The sequence below is a fragment of the Phocoena phocoena genome, chromosome 19, assembly GCF_963924675.1.
Source record: "Phocoena phocoena chromosome 19, mPhoPho1.1, whole genome shotgun sequence".
NCBI classification, from domain to species: domain Eukaryota; kingdom Metazoa; phylum Chordata; class Mammalia; order Artiodactyla; family Phocoenidae; genus Phocoena; species Phocoena phocoena.
Window position 1 is genome coordinate 41241205 of NC_089237.1, and position 22611 is coordinate 41263815.

The 22611-nt window shown below is 50.1% G+C and overlaps 2 protein-coding genes across 3 annotated transcripts in view; both read left to right on the forward strand.

Annotated features, from left to right (window-relative positions):
• Positions 1-22611, forward strand: part of ASIC2 (acid sensing ion channel subunit 2) — a 1003709-nt gene that overhangs the window by 747275 nt on the left and 233823 nt on the right. The window contains exon 1 of one of the 2 annotated variants that reach the window (XM_065896495.1): positions 19109-19819. The exons of the other annotated variant lie outside the window; for it this stretch is intronic. Coding sequence (XP_065752567.1) covers positions 19109-19819 — 711 coding nt within the window. Of the gene's footprint in view, positions 1-19108; positions 19820-22611 lie in introns of those variants that run through there. 2 annotated transcript variants of the gene reach the window in all.
• LOC136139228 (uncharacterized) lies at positions 10724-12325 on the forward strand (the record flags this gene model as incomplete). Its single annotated transcript, XM_065898122.1, is given in 1 exon segment — positions 10724-12325. A coding segment is annotated over 1 exon segment (1602 nt), but the record flags the coding sequence as incomplete, so codon positions are not given.

Genomic DNA, 22611 nt, shown 5'->3' on the forward strand with positions numbered 1-22611 from the left:
TAACAGAGTTGAGCTCCCCAAATTCTCTCTCCATCTCCCAGACTCCTACATTCTCTGCTTCTAGCAGGGCAAACAGATACACGATGAGTCAGCAGTTTCCTGCCTATACGCTAAATGTAAGCTCAGAGAGACTGGGCTGCCCTGCATGCCCCCATCGTGACTGTTACCACCTCCTCCCTGCAACACAATCGCCGTCCAAACAATTGCTAGGAGCAGCCAGCATGGGGGAGTATAGTATCTAGTAGAAAGAGCGTAGCCTTTGGAGTCAGACCTGGACTCAGATCCCAGGTTTAATGTGGAAACTTGAGCAAGTTATTTCAACTCTCCAAGTGTCAGTTCTTATATCTGTGAAATAGGCTCCTCCTCCTCAGAGACCTAGAACATGGTTAAAAGGATCAAAGAGATGCAGAGCAGCCAGGGCGGCACACTGTACCCAGCAGGTGCCCAACTGAGGAGCTATTGCCTCCCTCCGTCTGCGATGGAGCCATGCTGAGAGTGTAGCTCAGCATCAGAGCATCAGAGCACTCTTCCCCAGGCCTTTGGAACCCAGAAGAGGCTGTGGTAGGTCTGTGTTTACCTGTCTGCCTCTCTAACCAGAGGCTGGAAAATCAGGCAGGCTTTGTGATTTTTCCAGAAAGCTCTAGCCCTTGAACCAGATTAGCAATGCTAAGACAAAAATGCAGCCTTTCCTTCTGATATACAAAAGGATAAGAAAAAGTTTTCCTCCCAGCCTCCGAGCAATCTTGTATACAGCAGACATCACTGAAATCAGCAGGCGTGCGTTCCAGGAGAAGACTCTGTCTCTTGGACTCTATGTGAGCAATTTTCCCCTCCCAGAAAAACACAAAAAGAGAGAACAAGCAGAAGATACAAAGGAAGGATCAAACCCACACACAGCCAGTGCCCAACTTCTTCAGAGGCATTTTTAACACCGGTTCTGAGACTGGGGATGAAAGTCCAGGCTGTTCCCTCAGATCAGCACCGCAGTCACTAAGTTCTGTCCTTGTGGACGGACATTTGCTACCTGAATTGAGGAGGTAATATTGGCGTTTGGGATCACTCCGAAGATGGGACTGGGTCTGCTCTGGTCTAAGGTTAATAGATCAGCTCAGGTACGTACAAGTCTTAGAGAAACACAACTCCAGAGGTTATCTAGTCCAACTGTGTCATCTTAAAGGTGAAAGACCTAGACCCAGAGACCAGTCCCTGTGACTTTTCCTAAAGTCACAAGTCAGTGGCACATATGGGACATGAACCCAGAGTTCATGGCTCCCAAGTACCACCATCATTCCAAGTACCACCTGCCTCCCTGAGCATAAATTTCACCTCTTACCACATGCAAATGGACATCAAAGGGGTTAAGAGACGTCACAGGCATCAAAACGCCAGGCTTCAACAGACAAGCATCAAACAGTGGTATTATAATAATACAGAGTATTAATATTAAAGTAACATAATCTACGCTCATAGGATAGTTTCAAAATGTTGTTAATATGTAGGTGGTACTGCCTTTCCCAGAAATAAACCAGCTCAACGAAGTTTTTTGGTGCTATAGAGGTTAAATCTATCAGTGGAATAAAAATGTTCCTTTTATTTCTCCACCCTCCTCCCTGCCTTCCTTTTGTCCTTCATCGTTCAGTCATTTGTTTATGCAGTTGACAACAACACCAAATTATGGAATACCTGCAGTAGGCCAGCTACTGGGCCAGGCTCCATAACTGGGCTTCGGTTTATGATCCTGAGGCTGGCGAGACCAGCTCCAGGCAGTACCAGGAAAGGTGTTTAAATAAGGCAACCCAACAGGGACTTGGAAATCAGAAAAGAAAGAAATTCCAATGTCAAGTCCAAATGACAGTTAAGATGATAGAAGGTGCAGAGGGAAAAGCAGGGATCAGAGAACAGGCAGTCCTATAGGCATGAGAAAACAAGCGCAGTGTCTGGAACCTGGGCCTGGGATGTGGGGAAAGGACGGTCTCCTCTTGGAGAAGGGGGAGGAGATAGATGTGGTAGCTTAAAGGAGCCGTGCATGGTTGTTAAGAGTGGGGTAAACACCGTCTGATCGGGGAAAACCACATAAATTTAGAGGTTTCTTAAATAATAAGCTGAAAGCCACGGAGTCATTCCTTCCCTAATTAGTTTGGGTCTGTATTCCAGGCCAGAGACCCCTGTTATGAAAGCTAACGTTTGTTCATATAAATAAAATTCTCTGTGTTTTTTGGCCTTTGTGGCGTTTTCAGGGATGTTTGCAATCAGCCTTGTTATCTGTCTGACCTGCACTTCATCACCTTTGGCACCTGATTAACTGTTACCACTTCTTCACTGAGGAGTCTCACAAAGATTCTTCCTTCCCTGAGTCTCTCACATGGGACCCTTAATTATTCTTTTCCAGGGAAATATTTCTTTCCATTCCACTGTCACCACTGTGCCCCAACCCTCATCAGTTCAAGTAGAGAAGAATGTAATTGTGTCCCTGCCTCCTTTTCTTCCCACCCCCAATCCATCCCACTACCTGTCGAGAAACTAATTTTCTAGAAGCTTTATATTATTTGTATTCTTCCATCCAAATTTCCTGCAAATGTAACAAGAAATAAAATAAAATCCTTTGTAAGCTAAATAATAAAGTACACACACAGGGCTTCCCTGGTGGCGCAGTGGTTAAGAATCCGCCTGCCAATGCAGGGGACACAGGTTCAAGCCCTGGTCCGGGAAGATCCCATGTGCCGCGGAGCAACTAAGCCTGTGCGCCACACCTACTGAGCCTGCGCTCTAGAGCCTGTGAGCCACAACTTCTGAGCCCACGTGCCGCAACTACTGAAGCCCACGTGCCCTAGAGCCTGTGCCCAACAGTAAGAGAAGCCACATCAATGAGAAGCCCGCGCACCACAGTGAAGAGTAGCCCCTGCTTGCCACAACTAGAGAAAGCCCACGCACAGCAACAAAGACCCAAGGCAGCCAAAAATTAATTAATTAATTAATTTAAAAAAATAAATAAAGTACACACAGACACACAGACACACACACACACACACACACACACACACACACACCAATCTGGTCTTTGTACGTTATCTGCGTTCATTCACTATCGTACAGAGAATTTTCATTTCTCAGCCTCTGTTCAGATCTGAGCCCAAATATATGTGAATGGAGCCCTTATATAGACTCCATATTTTTCAAGTAGTGTTATTTCCTGGGCCTGGAACTCCCCCTCCTCTCTCTGTTATAGACACTGTAGCAATGTAAAAGGAAGAAATACTGAAGGGGGATCCCAGAGCTGGCTGGGTGACCTGGGACAAGTCGCTGACTCTCTCTGGGCCTCAATTTCCTTGTCTGTAAATTAGACCAAGGAGATGGGACCAGCTGATTGGTAAAGAGCTTCCCACTCTCACCTGAAGTGAAGCCCACCCAGAGTCTCCCTTACCTGCCCTTCCCAAGGTGACTTCCTTCCTTGATAAGGATGGTCACACCCTGCTCTGGAGAACAAAGGTATCTGGACTCAGTGGACAAAATATCTAGAACTGCATTGCTGCTAGAAGCATAAGAGCTGAAACTGACAGATCCATAAATGACTTTTCTGTTCAGACGTCTATTTCAGAAGATAATGATACAAATAGGATGCCTGCCTCGGTTATCTCTGTCCAACAAATAAAAATGCCAGCATTTTGTGTGGGCATCAGACCACCCTAGAACCGACACGCCACACCACGGAACGTGGGTCTGCAAGCATGTTTGGGCGCTGACAGCTCAGCCCAAGCATCAGCCTCGACACTAAAAGCATCGACGAAAGGGTAATTCCTAAACTTACAAGATATTTGCAAGATGTGTATACTTTCAGAGTGTTTCACATACATCATCCCATTTGACCTTCCCAGGAACCAAATGGGGAAAGCGCGCAATGAACGAAGAGTAATCAGGTCTATTATGTGCCAGGCCCTGTTGAGTGTGTATGGGATATGCCAGGAGACAAACTCAAAATCCCTTCCTTTGTGGAGCTGACACCCTAGCAGAGTAGACTCTATCGCACTAAGACAAACAGGAGGAGTTAACAACCCTTGCACAATTATGGGATAAGTGCACTGACAAAGTCTGATAGTTAACGATAGCAACTACCCTTTATTATTCAACAGATATTTACCGAATGCTTGCTGTATGCCAAGCTTGGTACTAAATGCTTTACATATGTTATTTTATTTAATCTTTATGCTAACCTTGCAAGGCAGATATTATTATCTCCATTTTTCAAGTGAGGAAATTAAGACCCAGAGAGTTTAAGTAACTTTCCCAACTTCCCCTACCTGGCTTGCATTGGAGCAACGTGGAGAGAGTGGTTAATCCTGTTTGCAGGAGCGCGGGGTGGGGTTGGGCGTGGGGGAGCTTCAGAGAGGGGAAAGGTGAGCAGGGCCTCAAAAGTGACAGGCTGGGCTTCCCTGGTGGCACAGTGGTTGAGAGTCCGCCTGCCGATGTAGGGCACGGGGGTTCGTGCCCCAGTCCGGGAAGATCCCACATGCCGCGGTGCGGCTGGGCCCGTGAGCCATGGCCGCTGAGCCTGCGCGTCTGGAGCCTGTGCTCCGCAACGGGAGAGGCCACGGCAGTGAGAGGCCCGCATACCACACACACACACACAAAAAAGTGACAGGTTCACCAAGAAGAAAAGGGAAGATGTCAATTTCAAAGTCATAAAGTTGCAAAAACGCTGTATGGATTTAAGATGGAAAAGCAAGAACCTTAGATGGCCGGGATAAAGGGCTTGTAGGGTAGTAAGTAGCAGGAGAGGATGGTGGAGTAAGTGGGGCCAGGGTGAGAAGGGCTTTAGAAGCTAGGCTCTTCCAGAACTTTCTGGAATGTTTTCAAGAACACAATCGGTAATATCTATACAGCATACTGGGGCAAATGGATAAGACTGCAGTCCCGAGCAGCCCCTGGGGCTCCTGCTGCCCCAAGCCTGCTCCGTCACCCCCAAAGCTGTGAGAATCAATACCCACATTCCCTGAGACCCATCGTGTGACACAACACGCAAGCTGTGAAGCTCTGACAGAAGCACTAGGGAGCCACTGGAGGATTTCAAGCAGAAGAATGATGTAATCAGAATGGTAGGGTCATGAATGGATTGGAGAGGGAGGAAATCAAAGACAAGCGGCCCAGTTAAGAGCTATAGTAACAGGGTAGGCTGTAAGCTGCAGACCAGAAGGGCCTGAACCAAGTTAGCCATGAGAATGGAACACTGCCCAGGGGCTTGAGAATAATTTAGAGGCAGAATTGACAGCCTTCAGTGATGAATGGAATGTAGCAGGGGAGGGGGACCATGGGAAGGGCTTAGTTGAGGATAATTCCAAGATTTCGACGTGAAAAAGGGACTTAGAATTCATGAATGAAATCTCTCTCTTCCCATGGCTAAACTTGCAGTTCCAAATTTAAAAGGATATTGTGAATACTTCCCAAAGCAACACGGACATTTCACATTCCTCTGTATCAATCAGTGTGAATATGCAAAAGGGAAGCACACACACATGTACACACACAGACACACACACACACACAAAAGCCACCAAGGGAAGTTTGCCTTCAGAAAGCTAATAAATGAGCTCCATTAGTTGAGATATTCTGATTCCTGACACCCATCTATAAGTCAGAATTCTGTCACCGATTGCATAAGATTTCCAAGTCCTACAGAACAAAGCCCTAAAATGTTTCTGATGGAGACATGTGCGGTAGAACTGTTTTCTCAAACAGAATCCCATTTCCCCTTTATTGTTTCTTTCTGCGAGGGAAGAAAAAATGAGGTAAAAAGTGGTCTGTCGTTATTTTTAGTTTAAGAAACAGAAAAGAAACATTTAAATACCACGAAACTCCCTTTTATAGAACAACTAAACACCCACAACATAACCCACTGGCAGCAACGTAACCAACTGGAAATGTTAAGCCATGTACCGAATCACGGTTTGGCCATCAAACAAAATGACAACAGGGAATGTTTGTTCAAGGTGATGGCTGAAACAATGGACCAATGAAAGAAATGGACCTTTGTCATTTAGACTCTCTCTTCCAAAGAAATAAGTGATTTTTCTGAACAGCCAGCGTTTCCAAGAGTTAAGGATTTATTTATTCCTTTGAATACCACAACTTTTTTTTTTAATGGAACCATTTGGCCAAAACTCCTTCTGAAAAATACCCCATCCTTTCATATATTCTTATGCAAATTATACAGAACAAAATGTAATCTTGGCAACTCAAGGCCATCATTGTAAATTGCAGCTCTTCTTTGGGGCTAAAAGACTCAGGACGATTTGAAACGTGTGGAGTTTGTCCAACATTAAGTGGCATCTTTTTTTAGTCCTTGTATCTGTTTTTATAGTCCTTTTGTCTTCTCCTTTGTGGTCAGGCTTTGGCTGCATATTCTGCCCATCAGCGTCGTTGAATCTTAAGCCTGCTTGTTTCTTTTCATAATGTATGTCATTTCTATTCTACTGAGAGCCTGAAAAACAAAACAAAGCGTGTTATCGGGATTGTACATAGAGTAAAAGTAAGCAGGCTCCCTGAACATCAAAGGCTCACTCATGCTTAAAACTATGTGATGTTAACTTTAGTGCCCGGAAGGCTGTATCATATAACAGGGGTTGGAGGGAGGATTTAATATCAGCAACACCTGAGTTTGACCTTAAATAATCCACTTGATTTCTCTCAGCCTCAGATTCCTCCTTGGCACAAAGAGAAAGAATACTGTCTGCTTCACTAGGGTTACTTGGGGATTAAATGAGATAATGCATGCAAAGTCCCTAGCATTATGCCTGCCACATTAATATCTTCAATTAAGGCCATTATTATTATTATTAGTTTAGGGACATGCATTGTGACTGCTCAGACTTATCTCTTTGAACTGCCACTAAACCAGAAAGAAGAATACCATGAGTGCCAAGACCAGGGAGAATTCCAACCATAGTTAAAGATGGAAACGTGATGTAGCTGGAGAAAGTGCTCGGACCCTTCATGCTGTCGAGGTCCAGCCAGGGTCAAGTGCAACAAACCAAGTCAGCCAGCCATGAGTTTAATCACAAGTCAGAGTCAGGTATCTGGGCAGAGTCTGGGAACAGATGACAGAGAAAGAACGCAAGGAAAGCAACACCTCAGAGCAATCCTCATCCAAATGCCCCTCCCTTATTGGGGGACAGTTTGTCTCTGGGTCGGTTTTTATTATGGGTCACTATTTGGTCGCAACGCATCTATCATGTGAGTCACTGCTTGGGTTTTGTTCCAGGATTGAACAAAAAGGGATTGAGGCTAAGGTGGGGACCCTGGTAATGCAGGGGGAGCGGGGCCCAGGAGCAGGCGGAATACACAAGAGTGGGCAGAGTTCAGGGTGATGGTTCCAGCCACATAAGGGCAGCATCTGTGGCTCGCTTCCGTTGGCGGGTTGGCAGTGCCAAGGTGGGAAGGATGGTGAGGTTGGCCAAGAGGTCCAGGTCCAGTGGTCCATAATCCAGTGATACCACTTCATAGAGACAGAAATTCTTCACCTTACGATGTGCCTTCTTTCCAAGCTTGGCCCTGGTAAGGTTGCTCGGGCTTTGTCTGAAATCGAACAAACTTCACCAATAAAAACCTGTTTGTTAGTAAACCCTGTCTGTCCTAATTCTCCTCTGATCATTGTTCAGGTACAAAGAGATGTTTTCCTGGAGTGCCAATCAGGCTGGGTGTGCCCTCAGATCTTTTTACTTGGTGCTGTTTCATCTCTAACCCAACACGTTAGCATCCTTGTCCTGTTCTTGTGAACTGTTTTTAATTTGTTTGTTTTTCTCTACCATGAGAAGCATCACCACGAATACCTCTGTAGTTTGTTTAGGGGTTATTTCCTTGGGGAAGCTTCTAGGGTGTGGGATTACCAGGTCAAAGGGTATGAAGTGTCTCATGCTCTTATTACACATCAGGCTTATGAGTTTGCCTTTATAACTCCAGGCACTTTCAGAAAGCTGTTTTGAATCTAATGTTGTGTGTTAGCGCTGTAGGCTGCTGAGAATTATTGAATGAGTAAACTTAAGCACTGTTGGGCTAGAGAAGTATTGACTAAAAGCAGAAAGCAAAGCTGAGGTCTGGAAGGAAGGAAAGGAAGGAAGGAGGGAGGGAGGGAAGGAGGAAAGGGGACAGGAGGGTAGGCTGAAAGTCTCTGGTTTGATAACATGAGCTCCAAGTTTGCAGCCCTGTGATGGCTCTCAGTGCGTTTGATCATTTGGACGTTCTCTTAGCCCAGCCTGGCACTTGTACCCATGGGTACTTCCCTAAACCTCTTTCTTACCACTGGACTTGTATAGTTTTAGCTCTGCCCATGATGGCATCACACTGAAGCTGGGAAGAACAGAGCTCCAGACGCACAGCAGATACTGAGAACCTAGCTTCTGTTTTCACTCCCTTCGTTTCCCCAAGGGCTTTTGCAAAATTCTGAATTATGCTACCACCCACCTTATCTTTTCTCTTTCTAAACTCCCAATTTCCTGCCTTTCTAATAATTACCAACACGTTGGAGTCAGACCTGGGCTGGAATCCAGGCTCTGCTACTGTGTGATGTACTCTGTGTGACCCTAGGCAAGTAACCTCACCTCTCTGAGCCTCATTTTCTTCATCTGGAAAATGAGGCTTAACTCAGGGCCTGACATCCAGCTCAGTGAATGGTTGCCCTGGGGGATTATGGTTTGAACTGTGCTTAAACCAGCAACAGAGAGAATAAGATTGGAAAGATAAAGTTTCTATGTCCCCATCTGTAAAATGGGATAATGTTACCGACCTGGGAGAGTTGTTATGAAGAACATTACATGGGGGAATTCCCTGGAAGTCCAGCGGTTAAGACTTGGTGGTTTCACTGCTGTGGGCCCAGCTTCTATCCCTGATCGGGGAACTAAGATCCCGCAAGCTGTGCCACGCAGCCAGAAAGGAAAAGAATGAACATTATATGGTGCACATAATAGTATGTGGTAGGTACCTGGCTGGTACTCTGTGTTATCTTTCTCTCCTCTCCCTCCCCATCATCCCCTCCCCTCCCCTTTCCTTCCCTTATCCTGCCTTCCCTGTCCTGCCCTTCTCTCCCTGTCTTCTCTTCGGATAATCACACAGGTCCACACATTGCAAAAGAATGTATAAAATCCCTCCCACTCTGCCCCTCCTGTGGATGGACAGGCAAGATAAACTAGGAGGAGAGAAACCCGAGATAGTGGTTTGGCTCCAGTCATTTATAGGGGAAAGAAAGTACACAAACTGCTAGTGGCTGAGACAGAGAAAAGCTGCGGCTGGAGGGAAAGTAGCCTGGATGGAGGCTTTTGACAAATCAACTTGGCCTGAAATCTCTGCAGAGGGTCTGTCTGCAAGACAGATTCAGGGCTGGTTAGTTAGTGCTCCCCAGAGGGGAGGTGAGAGCCGGGGTAAGACTAAGTCATGGCTAAAAACAGTTAAGGGGACAGTCAAGGAATTGGGAATAAAATGCCTAATTGTACCTGGGGTTTTATATGTCATTAAATCCGATTTTAACTGCCTGCCTTTTCGTAATATGAGTGGGTGATAACTACTGGAGAAGGTTATTGTGCTTAACTGTTTTAATGAGAGTTTTGTTATGTGTATGGGAGAGGAAATTGGGTAGAAAAGTGTGCAAAGCTCCATTGCTCTGCTAACTTTATGGTCAAAGTTACAACCAAGACCCAGTTATTCAAGCCTAAACCCAGAATAGGGAAGGCCACGCTGTGGGAAGAGGCAGATTCATTATTGATGTGGCCTGGACTTGGAAAGTAAATGTCACAGGTCAACAAGACACCACTGGGGACACGAAAAGCCACATCAGGAGGAGGACGTGTATGTGGACACATGGATGTCGTGGATCAGGGCTCCTCAGCGTGGGCTTATGCTGGGGTTGCAACTGGTCGCAGATCTTGTCTCCAAGGTTGATCCCTGTAGGCAGAGTCATACAATTCTCCATGAGCTGGGGTGAGAAAATGAAAATGAATGGAGAAATTCAGTGGGAAACGTGTATGGCGATGGCTCTCAGACTAAGGAAGGGGAGCCCCCTCCTCTGGACCCTCTCAACACACTCTAGCATAGCATTTATCATACTTTATTAAAGGTATCTATTTTCTTACCCACGTCCCCCACTGGACTGCAAGCTAAGACAGGGAACACATCTGAGTAGACCCTGCATTTCCTGTGCCTAAGACAGTGCCTGACACATGCTAGGTGCTCAGTCAATATCCACTATAGTCCTCATTTCAGCTAATTCAACCAACCTGATTAAGACCCTGTACTCTAGAGCCCAAACACCTGGGTTTGAATCTAGCCACCGACTGGACAAGTTACTTATCCAATCTCTGCGTCCGTTTCCTCCTGTGTAGAAGATCTATGATGGTGATACATACCTCATAAGGTTGCTGTGAGGACTAAATAAGCTAATGCATGTTCATCGAACACAGTGCCTGACACATAATTAGGGCTCAATCAATGTTAGATATCAGCGTTAGCATCACTGTCACAATCATCACTACCACCATCATCATCATCACCATCCTCACCATCACCACAATCATCACCATCACCATTACCACCATCATCACCACCATCCTCACCATCACCACCATCATCATTATCATCATCACCATCACCACCATCACCAGCATCATCATCACCATCATCACCATCATCACCATCACCACCATCACCACCACCATCATCACCATCATCACCATCATCACCATCACCACCATCCTCACCATCACCACCATCACCATCATCATCACCACCATCCTCACCATCACCACCATCCTCACCATCACCATCATCACCACCATCACCATCACCATCACCACCATCACCATCATCACCATCACCATCATCACCATCACCACCATCCTCACCATCACCACCATCCTCACCATCACCACCATCACCATCACCACCATCACCACCATCACCACCACCATCCTCACCATCACCACCATCACCATCATAATCACCACCATCCTCACCATCACCACCATCATCACCATCACCATCACCATCACCACCATCACCATCATCACCATCACCATCATCACCATCACAACCATCCTCACCATCACCACCATCACCATCATCACCACCATCCTCACCATCACCACCATCATCACTATCACCATCATCACCACCATCACCATCACCACCATCACCATCATCACCATCACCATCATCACCATCACCATCATCACCATCACCACCATCCTCACCATCACCACCATCACCATCATCATCATCACCATCATCATCATCTCCACCATCCTCACCATCACCACCATCACCATCACCACCATCACCATCATCACCAGCATCACCATCACCATTATCACCATCACCACCATCCTCACCATCACCACCATCACCATCATCATCACCACCATCCTCACCATCACCACCATCATCACCATCACCATCATCACCACCATCACCATCACCATCACCACCATCACCATCATCACCATCACCACCATCACCATCATCACCATCACCACCATCCTCACCATCACCACCATCACCATCATCATCACCACCATCCTCACCATCACCACCATCATCATCATCACCATCATCATCATCACCACCATCCTCACCATCACCACCATCATCATCATCATCACCACCATCACCACCATCACCATCATCACCATCACCATCACCACCATCACCACCATCCTCACCATCACCACCATCACCATCATCATCACCACCATCATCACCATCACCATCATCACCATCATCACCATCACCACCATCCTCACCATCACCACCATCACCATCATCATCACCACCATCCTCACCATCACCACCATCATCACCATCACCATCATCACCACCATCACCATCACCATCACCACCATCACCATCATCACCATCACCACCATCCTCACCATCACCACCATCACCATCATCATCACCACCATCCTCACCATCACCACCATCACCATCATCATCACCATCATCATCATCACCACCATCCTCACCATTACCACCATCATCACCATCACCATCACCATCACCACCATCATCACCATCACCATCATCACCATCATCATCATCACCACCATCCTCACCATCACCATCATCATCACCACCATCCTCACCATCACCACCATCATCACCATCACCATCATCACCACCATCACCATCACCATCACCACCATCACCATCATCACCACCATCCTCACCATCACCACCATCATCACCATCACCATCATCACCATCACCACCATCACCATCATCACCATCACCACCATCCTCACCATCACCACCATCACCACCATCACCATCATCACCATCACCATCATAAGATCAACTTCCCAGTGACTGGGCAAATCACTAAACTTTGTACATCAATTTCCTCTTCTAAGTTTAACCACGTGCTCGTTAAGATCACTCTTGGCGCTGACACCCTCAGGTTCTCTCCATGGTGTGTCTTACTCACTCTCTTTATTAGTCACAGAAACTTCTGAATCCCAAACTGGTTTTCTCTGCCAACCAATGCACATTTGGACCACTTTCCCAAACCAACAAGAGCTGTGTGCTGAGGGCACTCAATTTTGTGTGTGTGTGTGTGTGTGTGTGTGTGTTATAATTAAAGAAAATTTGACCAGAAAATTAAATCCTATGCAAATGCATCATGTAATAGTGTTCAGAGGCAAATGGAAACATCTTTGCACTATCTGATGTTTGAGATTATCCACGCAAGAGCTTTTCATCCATCAGAACATCTAGGAAAGAGTTAACGGAAAATCTGATAATAAAACGGCAAGCTCTGTGTACCTCCTTGTCGTAGGATCCACTGACCTTTTTGGATGGGAGAGCAGGACAATGTGAAATGAGAAGTTGAGTAAAATAACAGAAGTTGGAGTGAGGTGCCAGAGGAAGGCAACCATAAAATAACTGCAAATACAGAGAAAAAAGGTGTGAATAACATAGAATACAATTACTCTAGTAAATGGTATTCACAGGAGGCAACCATTGGCGTGAGAAAAGGGAAGCATATGGAGACTATACACACATATGTATATTCATAAGTATCACTAATAGATTATACAGCAAATTGATAGAATTAGTTGCCTCCAAGGAGGACAGATGGGTGACCGGGGGAGGCGAGGGGTAGAGAGATTTTTTTACTAGACTGTTTACTCTTTTGTCCTTTTTGACCATGTGAATACGTTGCTGATTTCAAAATGGGTGGTCAAAAAGTTATTCCATAGGGTGAGCAGAGAATGACCCTGAACTTGGAATCTGGATTTCGGTTCTGTGTTTCTCGGTATCCATCTGTGTGATTCAGACCAAGCCACTCCCCTCTCTGGACCTCTGCTTTCTCCCCTGAGAGTGAAAGGGTTCGATTACATGACATCCTCCCATCTTTCAGGATTTGCCATTTACCGTGGAGCACGGTGTTTCAGCAGAGCATGAACCCACCAGCCCGCTGCTCTGGACCTGGTCCTTTCAGTCCCGATCTTTCTTCTGGTAGTTGTGGGATTTAGTGCTGGTGAAGGATGAGCAGCTGAGAGCTTGAACTCCAGTATAATGAGGATGACCAAAAATGCAAAAAAAAAAAAAAATCTGCAGAACCTAAGAAGGAGCCCAGAAGAAGAGAGAAGAACCAAGAGGGGCCAAGTATAATATAAGAAAGCCACGGAAGAAGCGGGAGAAGCAGTGGAGATGCTGAAGCACGTGAAAAGGTAAGATGGAACAGCAACTCCCGCGCCGGCCCCATGGAGGGAGGCTGGGATGGATGGGAAAGGAGGTATGCAGTGACCAAAACCCTGGTGAAGTCCTCCTTGCCCTTTCCACCAGTGCAGGAGCTCCCATCATGAATACTGGACATTGGCTGAGGTCCTGTGACAATGCAGCCACCTCTATGCACCCAGCGGCCACCAGTAGCACAGGCTAAGAAGGTAGCAGAGGGGACTGCTAGGCTTCAGGCAGAGGTTGGGGAGAGGAGGAAGGGAAGAAAAGAAGAGAAGGAGAAAAGAGAAGAGGGGGAGAGAGGGAAGCAGAGTGACAGAGAGCCCAGGGCAGTACAGAGACAGAAGAAGAAAGACAGAGAAAGAAGGAGAAAAAGCGAGCTCTTTACATTCACAGACAGACCCACAAAAGCACACCTGCCCCCTAAGAGAAATGAACTCTGAGACTAGAAGTAGTGTTGACTCATCACCATGAGTCCTAAAAGGAAGTGTGCCCGGCATTCTAAGCAAAGACACCAAGAGCCCATTGTTACTGCCCCCTCTCCCCCCTCCACACCCACCACATACACTAAATCCCAGGGGTGGAGGAGGGTGGCGGACAAGATCCCAAGACAATCAAAAGTAAGATCAGGGCCTGGATGGACCAGGTCCAGAGTAAAGGGCTTGGTGGGTTCATACCAATGGGTATGGGACCATTTTAAAGATATCGACATCCGTGATCCCATCCCAAGAGCAGAAAGTACAGGAGAAGCAAGTGAAGGAACTGATGGTGTTTAATCTGGAGAAGAAAGACTTTCTTGAAGATTTTGCTAGAAGGCAGACTACTAGAGCCCCTTTCACCACTGACATACTTTGATTCTATAAAGTATTTTGAAGGGTTCCCACCCGACAGAAAGATCAAACTTATTTTGTGTGGCTCCCCGGGGATAAATTAGGAGACATTTGCAAAGAGACTGATTCCAGTTTGATGAAAGGAAGCTTTAAACACTGCCAGATGTTCGGGGATAGAATCAGTTACCGGTGGCCTGCCGCTGTTCGGGTGTGTTGCCAGATGTTCGGGGATAGAATCAGTTACCGGTGGCCTGCCGCTGTTCGGGTGTGTAGCAGTGATTCCAAAGAGCAGGGTTAAGTAGTACCTCTGATGCTTTCTAATACCAAGCCCCTGAGCAGTAGGGATTGGGGGTAAGCAGGAATATCAGGGGACCCAGTAAAGCCCGATCAAGCCAACAAGTATTAGCTTCTACCACTGGATTATAAAAAACAGAAAATCACATTGACCTAATTGGACCTTCCTGCCCAACAAACTCATTTAATGGGAGAAAGAGCTTATATTTGGCGGCGGTGGTCACCCACCAGAATGTGGGCTGGCTGGCACCCAAACATCACACAGGAGGCCAGGATTCCAGGTGTGGAGCAACAGATGTTTTAGAGATAAACAGGAAAAGGGAAATTTTCTTAAAAGCTTATTATTGGGAAATCACAATGCTAAATTCACACTTCTTGGTGGATAGGTCACGTGGGGCAACTCATGCACTGCCTCGTGAATTTGTTTTTCTGGCCAAGTGAGCCTGCAAGGATGGGAAAGCTAATTCACATGAGCTGTTGTGTCAGTGCAGCTCTGAGGGCAGAGATGGTATGGGGTAGGGTTTGAGAGCACAGGGGATGGAGCCAGACTACCTGCATTGAAAGGCTGCTCTCCTGCTTAAGCTGTGTGGCTTAGGTTGAGTAACTCAACCTCTCTGTGGTAAGGCTTCCTCCTCTTCGAAATAGAGAAAATAACAGTATTTGCCTAGTAGGATTATTTTGAGGATTAAACACTTAGAATGCTTATGACACTTGTTTTTAATGTAAGTCACTTAGAACAAGTCCTAGTGATTAGGAAGTCCTACATTTATTATATTGTTATTAATTGTTATTATTTATCATAATACTTTTCAAAGGAGCATGATGGAGAAGGAAAATCTTGGACTTTGGAATGAGTTATCGCTGAGTTCAATCCCTGCTCTCCATGCCCTTGGTTCAATAATTGTAAAAAGAGGGCAAAAATACCCCCCTGCAAGGTTGGAATAAGAAATTAAATATGTTTATGTGTCTGGTACAGTTGCCTGGCATACAGAAATAGTCAAGAGATCTTAGTTCCTTTCTCCTCTTCCCCATTTTGGCGTGTTTCATCTAGGTGCCAGGGCACCGTGCTGAGAGATAGAGACAAAAATGTGAATGAGATGTGGTCCCTGTCCTCAAAGGGCTCACGTCCAGAAGAAAAGCCTAGACACACACAGTGACAAGGTGCTATACAAAGGCTATGACGGAGGTATCAAGCCAGTTACCTAGGAGGCAATGCTTCAGTTGGGGTTTGAGGAAAGAGCAGAACTTCACAGAGCTGGTCAAAGTACTGGTCGAGAAAGGGGTGGGGGGGATTTCAGGCAGTGTAGGAAACGCACCGCACACACGTGCCAAAAAGAAAGCCATCGATCACTTGGGATCACTAGGCATCCCTGTGTCTGTCTCTGGATTTCTGTGCCAAGACCCCTGAAGCCCATGCAGGATACCCTTCCTCTCTCTGAAAAAGTGACCCATTTGGAGAATTAACAGTAAAAACCATGGCAGAGATGACACTCAGGCAACCAAAAGCAGCACGTGGACATTTCAAGGGGGAAATGCCAGGAAAAGAAAAAGCCCACAACAGCTGAACAAATCAGAAACATAAAAGGTCTTAAAGGTTTCTACAAGACAGAGTTTCGTGCCACCCAGGGCTATGATGCTGGAAGATGTCGCATGCTTGCCCTGGCTGCTTCACCAGTAATTTCACTGAGCTCACAAGGTCGCCCCACCTTGGTCTGGATATGTGTCACTGTGGCACCCCTCCCCTCCCCCCCCACCAGCCCAGGACTGCTGGGACCAGGCTGAAGCACCAGTGAGTGAGCCTTTGTTAGAGACCCCGTAAAACTGGCAGATTCAGAACCTTCCCCCCAAAGCTAGCAACAGATATCTTCAAGGAACTGAATCCAAAGCAGAATTTTAGCAAACCCCAACTTCTACAGCTTCTTCCCCAGGTGAATGAGAAGAGCCTCCAGGAGTGTGTTTGTGTGTGTGTGTGTGTGTAGGGCTCAGATATCCCCGTCTCCAGAGACCAGATGCAGGGGCTACCATGCTGACATATACCCTCCAGGTCAGGGAGCTTCGGGGACCTGGGTGTAGAATTCTGATCCACCACTTAGGGGCAGTTTGATCTTGGGCAAGTACTTGGCCTCCCAAGTCTAGTGTGAAATGGAGTTAGCAGTACACTGCATGCTTCACCCATCCTCCCAAACACGCCAAGGCAGAATATTTTAGAAAGCTAAATGAAAGTGCCCAGGGCTTAGTGGAAGACCCTGAGCCTGTCCAGGAGGGAAGGGTGACATCAACCAGCTGTAGGAACCCCGCCACGAGAATGGCAGAGATGGAGTCTCCTGTCCATGGAAGTCATCCTCCTTCCTGCCGCCCACCCAGGAAGGCTGCACTTGGTGGACTGCGCCAGGGATGAGCAGCGGACCCAACCGGGGAAGTGGCTGGAGGACACCGGAAGTTCATAACAGGCAGGGGGCAGGGCTGCCCCACCGAGCCCAACCTGCCAGAGACCCAGTGACTGTTCCCAGCACCTCAACACACATAGTCATTTACACAGCACACACACGCAAAACACACCAACCACACGGCACATCCAGAAACCCCGATATCCACCCACACGTCAACACGCCCGTTCACGCCTCCCACCGCCTACATGCACACTCACACACACGTAGAGCATACAAGCCAACACTCTGTCCTACACACACCACACACATTCAGAGAGCCACAGCTCTGCGCATAGGCTCACATTCACCGGATACACAGAAATGCCCGTTCACACGTACACACGCACATCCCACCCACACTCAGTGCATGACGCCCCACTCACACACTTGCAAAAATGCCCACACTAGACAGCGGCTCAGGTTGTCGACAGTCCAGCCCGCACAGCCCGAAGTGTCCTCACACTCATGCACACGCGGCCCACATAAACGCAGCGTTTCTACTCCACATCTCTCCCGCCAGCGCGGCACTTCTGTGCAGCTCATCCCCCCCGCCGCCGGCTCCGGCAAAACGCTTCCCGCTCGGCGTGCAGCGGCCACAGTGGCCAGGAAGTAAAATGCAGCCAGGAGGGGCCGCGCGCGTCAGCACCGCGTCTCCGGGAGCGCACGGCGCCCGCCGCCGCCGCCGCCCCGCCCGCCCGGAGCCGCGGGGCCGGCGAGCTGAGGAGCAGGTACTGGAAGCCTAACCGCGCCGGCGTCGCGCGGCCACTGCCCAAGTTCGCCCGGGGCCCGAGGAGGGCCGGGCAGCCGCGAGAGGATCGCCGCCGCCGCCGCGAGGCTGGGAGTCTCGAGACGAGCCGGGCGCGCGGAGCAGCGAGCCCGGGTCACCCCCGACAGGTGTAGCCGGGGCTCCTCGGTCCCCAGCTCCTGGAGCACCGGGTCAGGAAAAAGAAGAGGCAAGGGACGGCGAGACCGGGCTTTTCTGGAGACTCGAAGCACTTCGGAGAGCCGCGGGAGAAGCGACACTTTCCTCTGGCCAGCACCCTTGAAGGAGCCCAGCGGCCAGCAGCCTCTGGCAGGACCCTGAGACGCCCCCAGCCCCAGGCGAGGCGCGGGCTCTGGACTTGGGGGAGCCTTAGCAGGTCTCAGCCGAGCGCAGCCCGAGGAGCAGTGAGAAGGGTCCCAGAGGAAAGGGAAAGAGGGCAGCAGCCAGCTGGGCGACCGCTCACCCCTGTACACACCCACCCCACCCGCCAAGCCAGGAGCCGCCGCGCGCCTCTGGGGGCGCTCGTCCCCCCGCGCCTTCTCCCCCGTGTCCCAGCACCGCGGGCCACCGGCCGGGCTGGTGGGGTCCTTGGGGGTGTCCGAATCAGGCACTGGTGGCCGAGTGGCTGCTCTCCCGGGACCAGCATAAAAGCTGGGGTTAGGCGGAGCCGGGGGGCCTCAGCTCAGGGTCCCCCGAGATCCAAGACAAGGGGAGGCGGGCGCAGCGCCCAGGGACCGGAGAGGCGGCGCCCAGAGGGGCCCCTCCAGAGGTAGTGGCCGGCGTCGGGCGTCCGCCAGGAGGACTCGGGGCCGGGAGAGCCTGGGAGGCGCTCGGGGAGGCCCGTGCCAGGGGCGGCGGGCCGAGGCGGCCTCGGTCCCGGGCGGGCGCCCGCGGAGGCGGCGGTGGCGGCGCCGGGCGGGCATGCCGCGCCACCGGAGCTCCTTTCGGGCGCACGCTTCCCTGGCGCGGGCTGCGCGCAGCGGCTGCCGCTGCTGCTTCCACTGCTGCTGCGGACTCCCATGGCGGCTCCGCCCGGCCGGGGCCGCCGCCGCTGCCGCCAGCCGCGGGCTGAATGAATGAGCCGGAGTGGCGGAGCCGGGCGGCCCGGAGCCGCGCTCACCGGCCCGGGACGCTTCCGTATGGCCCGCGAGGAGCCGGCGCCGGCGGCGGTGGCGGCAGCCGGGCGGCCCCGGGGCGGCGAGCGCGAGCGCGAGCGGGCGCTGCAGGGGCCGGGGGTCGCCCGCAGGGGGCGGCCGTCGCTGAGCCGCGCTAAACTGCACGGGCTGCGGCACATGTGCGCGGGGCGTGCGGCGGCGGGGGGCTCCTTCCAGCGGCGGGCGCTGTGGGTGCTGGCCTTCTGCACGTCCCTCGGCTTGCTGCTGTCCTGGTCCTCGAACCGGCTGCTCTACTGGCTCAGCTTCCCGTCGCACACGCGGGTGCACCGCGAGTGGAGCCGCCAGCTGCCCTTCCCCGCGGTCACCGTGTGCAACAACAACCCGCTGCGCTTCCCGCGCCTTTCCAAGGGGGACCTCTACTACGCCGGCCACTGGCTCGGGCTGCTGCTGCCCAACCGCACGGCGCGCCCGCTGGTCAGCGAGCTGCTGAGGGGGGACGAGCCGCGCCGCCAGTGGTTCCGCAAACTGGCCGACTTCCGCCTCTTCCTGCCGCCGCGCCACTTCGAGGGCATCAGCGCCGCCTTCATGGACCGCCTGGGCCACCAGCTCGAAGACATGCTGCTCTCCTGCAAGTACCGCGGCGAGCTCTGCGGCCCGCACAACTTCTCCTCCGTGAGTTGCCCTCCGCGCGGACCCGCTCCCCCAATCTCCCGAGTCAGAAGGCCGCCGGCCGGCACTCCCCGCCCCCCGGGGCTGGACCCCAGGCCCCTGGCGGTGACACCAGCCCACGAGGCCGAGGCTGAACCCACTCTTAGGTACCCCGAGTCTTCTCCAGGTTGTGGGGACCTGGACACCACTGCAGGAGGAGTCGCTGGGCTCCCATGTCCCGGCCTCTCTCCTTGCACTGTCAGCTCCCAAGCCCCTCCGCTTTGCTTGTTATGGTCCGCTCCGGGAATACCAGGCCCCCTTCTCCCCCATCTCACCCCCCCAGGCCCACAGGGCTCCAGGTAGCTACCCTGTGTCTGGGATGAAGGGATGGGAAGAGAGAGAAGCATGTCTTAAGTGTGGGCTTGTTGTCTTTGGGAAAACCAATAGGAAGCTCTTCAAAAAATGGGCCACTGCGAGAATCGGGTAGAGGCCCTAAGCAAGCTTGGGACCCTAAGCAGCTTATGGCTTGAGAGTTCCAAAACACTTCCAGTCTAGGGGGACTTTGGAGGAAACTCCCAGAATACCGACCATCGCTGAAGCAGTAGCTGGTTTGGTGGGAGAGGCAGCAGCCCCTTGTGCTACTTTTTGAAAGCGCTTGTGTCTTAAGCTACCCGGGAATTGAGCTGTGGCGGGCACCGTTGGGGCCCTTGACCCCCCAAGGTGTGAGTATGGGTCTTGCGGTCTCGGGGAACCAACGCCCTGCAGTGGGGAAAGCAGCATGGCAGAGATATGATGTGAACCTCCGGGGCCAAGAGAAGTTGTGCTCGGGGTTTGTAAACCATTTTCTGTGTTGGTTCCCCCATGCTGGGGTCTGGATAACGCAGCTGTCGGACAGAAGGTTTCTGCCTTGTGTGGTCTGCCTAGGAGGAGTTCTGGTGCCAAGCCTCAGCGTGGCTCGAGCGTGTCCAGCCATTCGTGTGTAAATGCCCCTTGGGGGGGGGGTGTTGGGCTTTTCCACTAGTGCAGGGAATGTTGGTGTGTGTGTTTATTTGTAATGCTCTGATGGTGATTTTACCAGCGTTAGGCAGCACTCCTGACAATCTCATCTATGACGATGCTTTTTCTGGGATGGTAGATAGATGCTCTGGTTCCAACAGGTGTTGGCACAGATGCCCATCAGGCCAGGCCTCTGATTGGCTGATTGGGCTAGTCCTCATCTAGGATGGTGACCCTGGCTTCAGTCTTGCCCTCCTTGCTTTGCTTTAAGCCTGTATATACAGTAGCTGTGAATTATCCACTCCCAAAATATCCCTTGTTTCCTGAGCTTTTCAGCTGGCTTTTAAAGAATACCTACCTTGTGGTTTCCCCACCTTAGCAAGCAGGAGGTGCTGTTAACATATGCTTTTAAGTGACTTCGCCCAGACTACAAACACAATTCTGAGTTCCATCCACAAAGGTGAAGGAATGAAGTTCGCAATCCCTTATTGTTTATTGTTCTTTGGCCAACCACTAACTAGCAGCCCCTAGAGTTGGACTGAAGTTCAGTGTTAAATTCAAGTACCAGCAGCTCCAGCTCCAAAAGCTGAACAACACTTGGAAAATTCTGCACATCTGACGATGGCTTTCCAAAGTGTGGATCGTGGGCTAACAGCCAGGATTCACTTTTGACACTCGCCACGGCACTGGTTTGGCAGAATTTTATTCCCATTTTAAAGATGAGGGATATGAGGCTCTAAAATGCTGTCCAAAGCGCAGAGCCAGCAAGCTCAAAGTCCAACTTTGCGTACCACCAAATGTATCACACAGAAGCCACGTGGAACCTTCCTCTCTGATCCTGGACCTCTCTTCTATCAGAGGACCCCTGGGTAGGCCTCTAGCCCTCAGCCACCTCCAAATCCTATCCCTTCTGGGAGCATGGCTGGGAGAGTGGAAAGTGGGGCTGCCCCAGGACGTCATAGCCTTGGCCACATGTTACGGGGCCTACAGAGCACATAGCACCTGCAGGAGTCACCTGACCTCAGCCTCCCTGGAAGGAATGGCTGTGAGTTGACGAAAGCCGGGTTCCTCTCACTGGGGCACAGCCTTCTCTAACCGCCCTGTACCCCGCCTTCCTGTGTCTGAAGAATTTGCAGGCCCACACCCACCGAAGCAAAAGTATTACCTCCATTCCCCAAAGGTATGTGTTCCTGGGGACTCAAGTGACCCCTAGTGGCTTCATATCATGGCCCTGTCCTGGGAGTTTCTAGCTCCTTCACATTTCACGCTGTAGTTTTTTCCCAGGGGCCTCAGAATTAAAGGCTGCACCCCCCTCTATCCGTGGAAGCCAAAAGCTATTTCGGAGGAGCCCCTAATATAGAGTGGGCCCATCAGGAATACTTTCCTTTAACAATGCTACCCTGTCCCGATCCTTGGTCATCTTTGATGGAGTGACACTATAGTGTAGTGGTTAAGAGCATGAACGCTCAAGCTGAACTGATGGCTCAAATCCTGGGCCACTTTCTGTGTGCCCTTGGACAAGTGACTTAATCTCTCTGTTCTTTAGTTTCCTACTCCATCTAGTAGAGATAACAATAGTATATACACCACATCCGTTGTGCCTGTATTTGTATATAGGGGTGTGTGTGTGATTACATACATATAGAGAGGAGGGAGCTCTTCAGACTGTGCTGGGTCCCTAGAAAAATGTTGCTTTTAAAGGGCACCAGCCTCCTAACTGGTCTTTGGCCTCCAGCTCAGTGTTCCCCGCCCTCTGCATCCACCCTCGGCACTATAGTCAGAGCAGTCTTTCTAAAGGTCCACTCAAAGCATAGCACCCC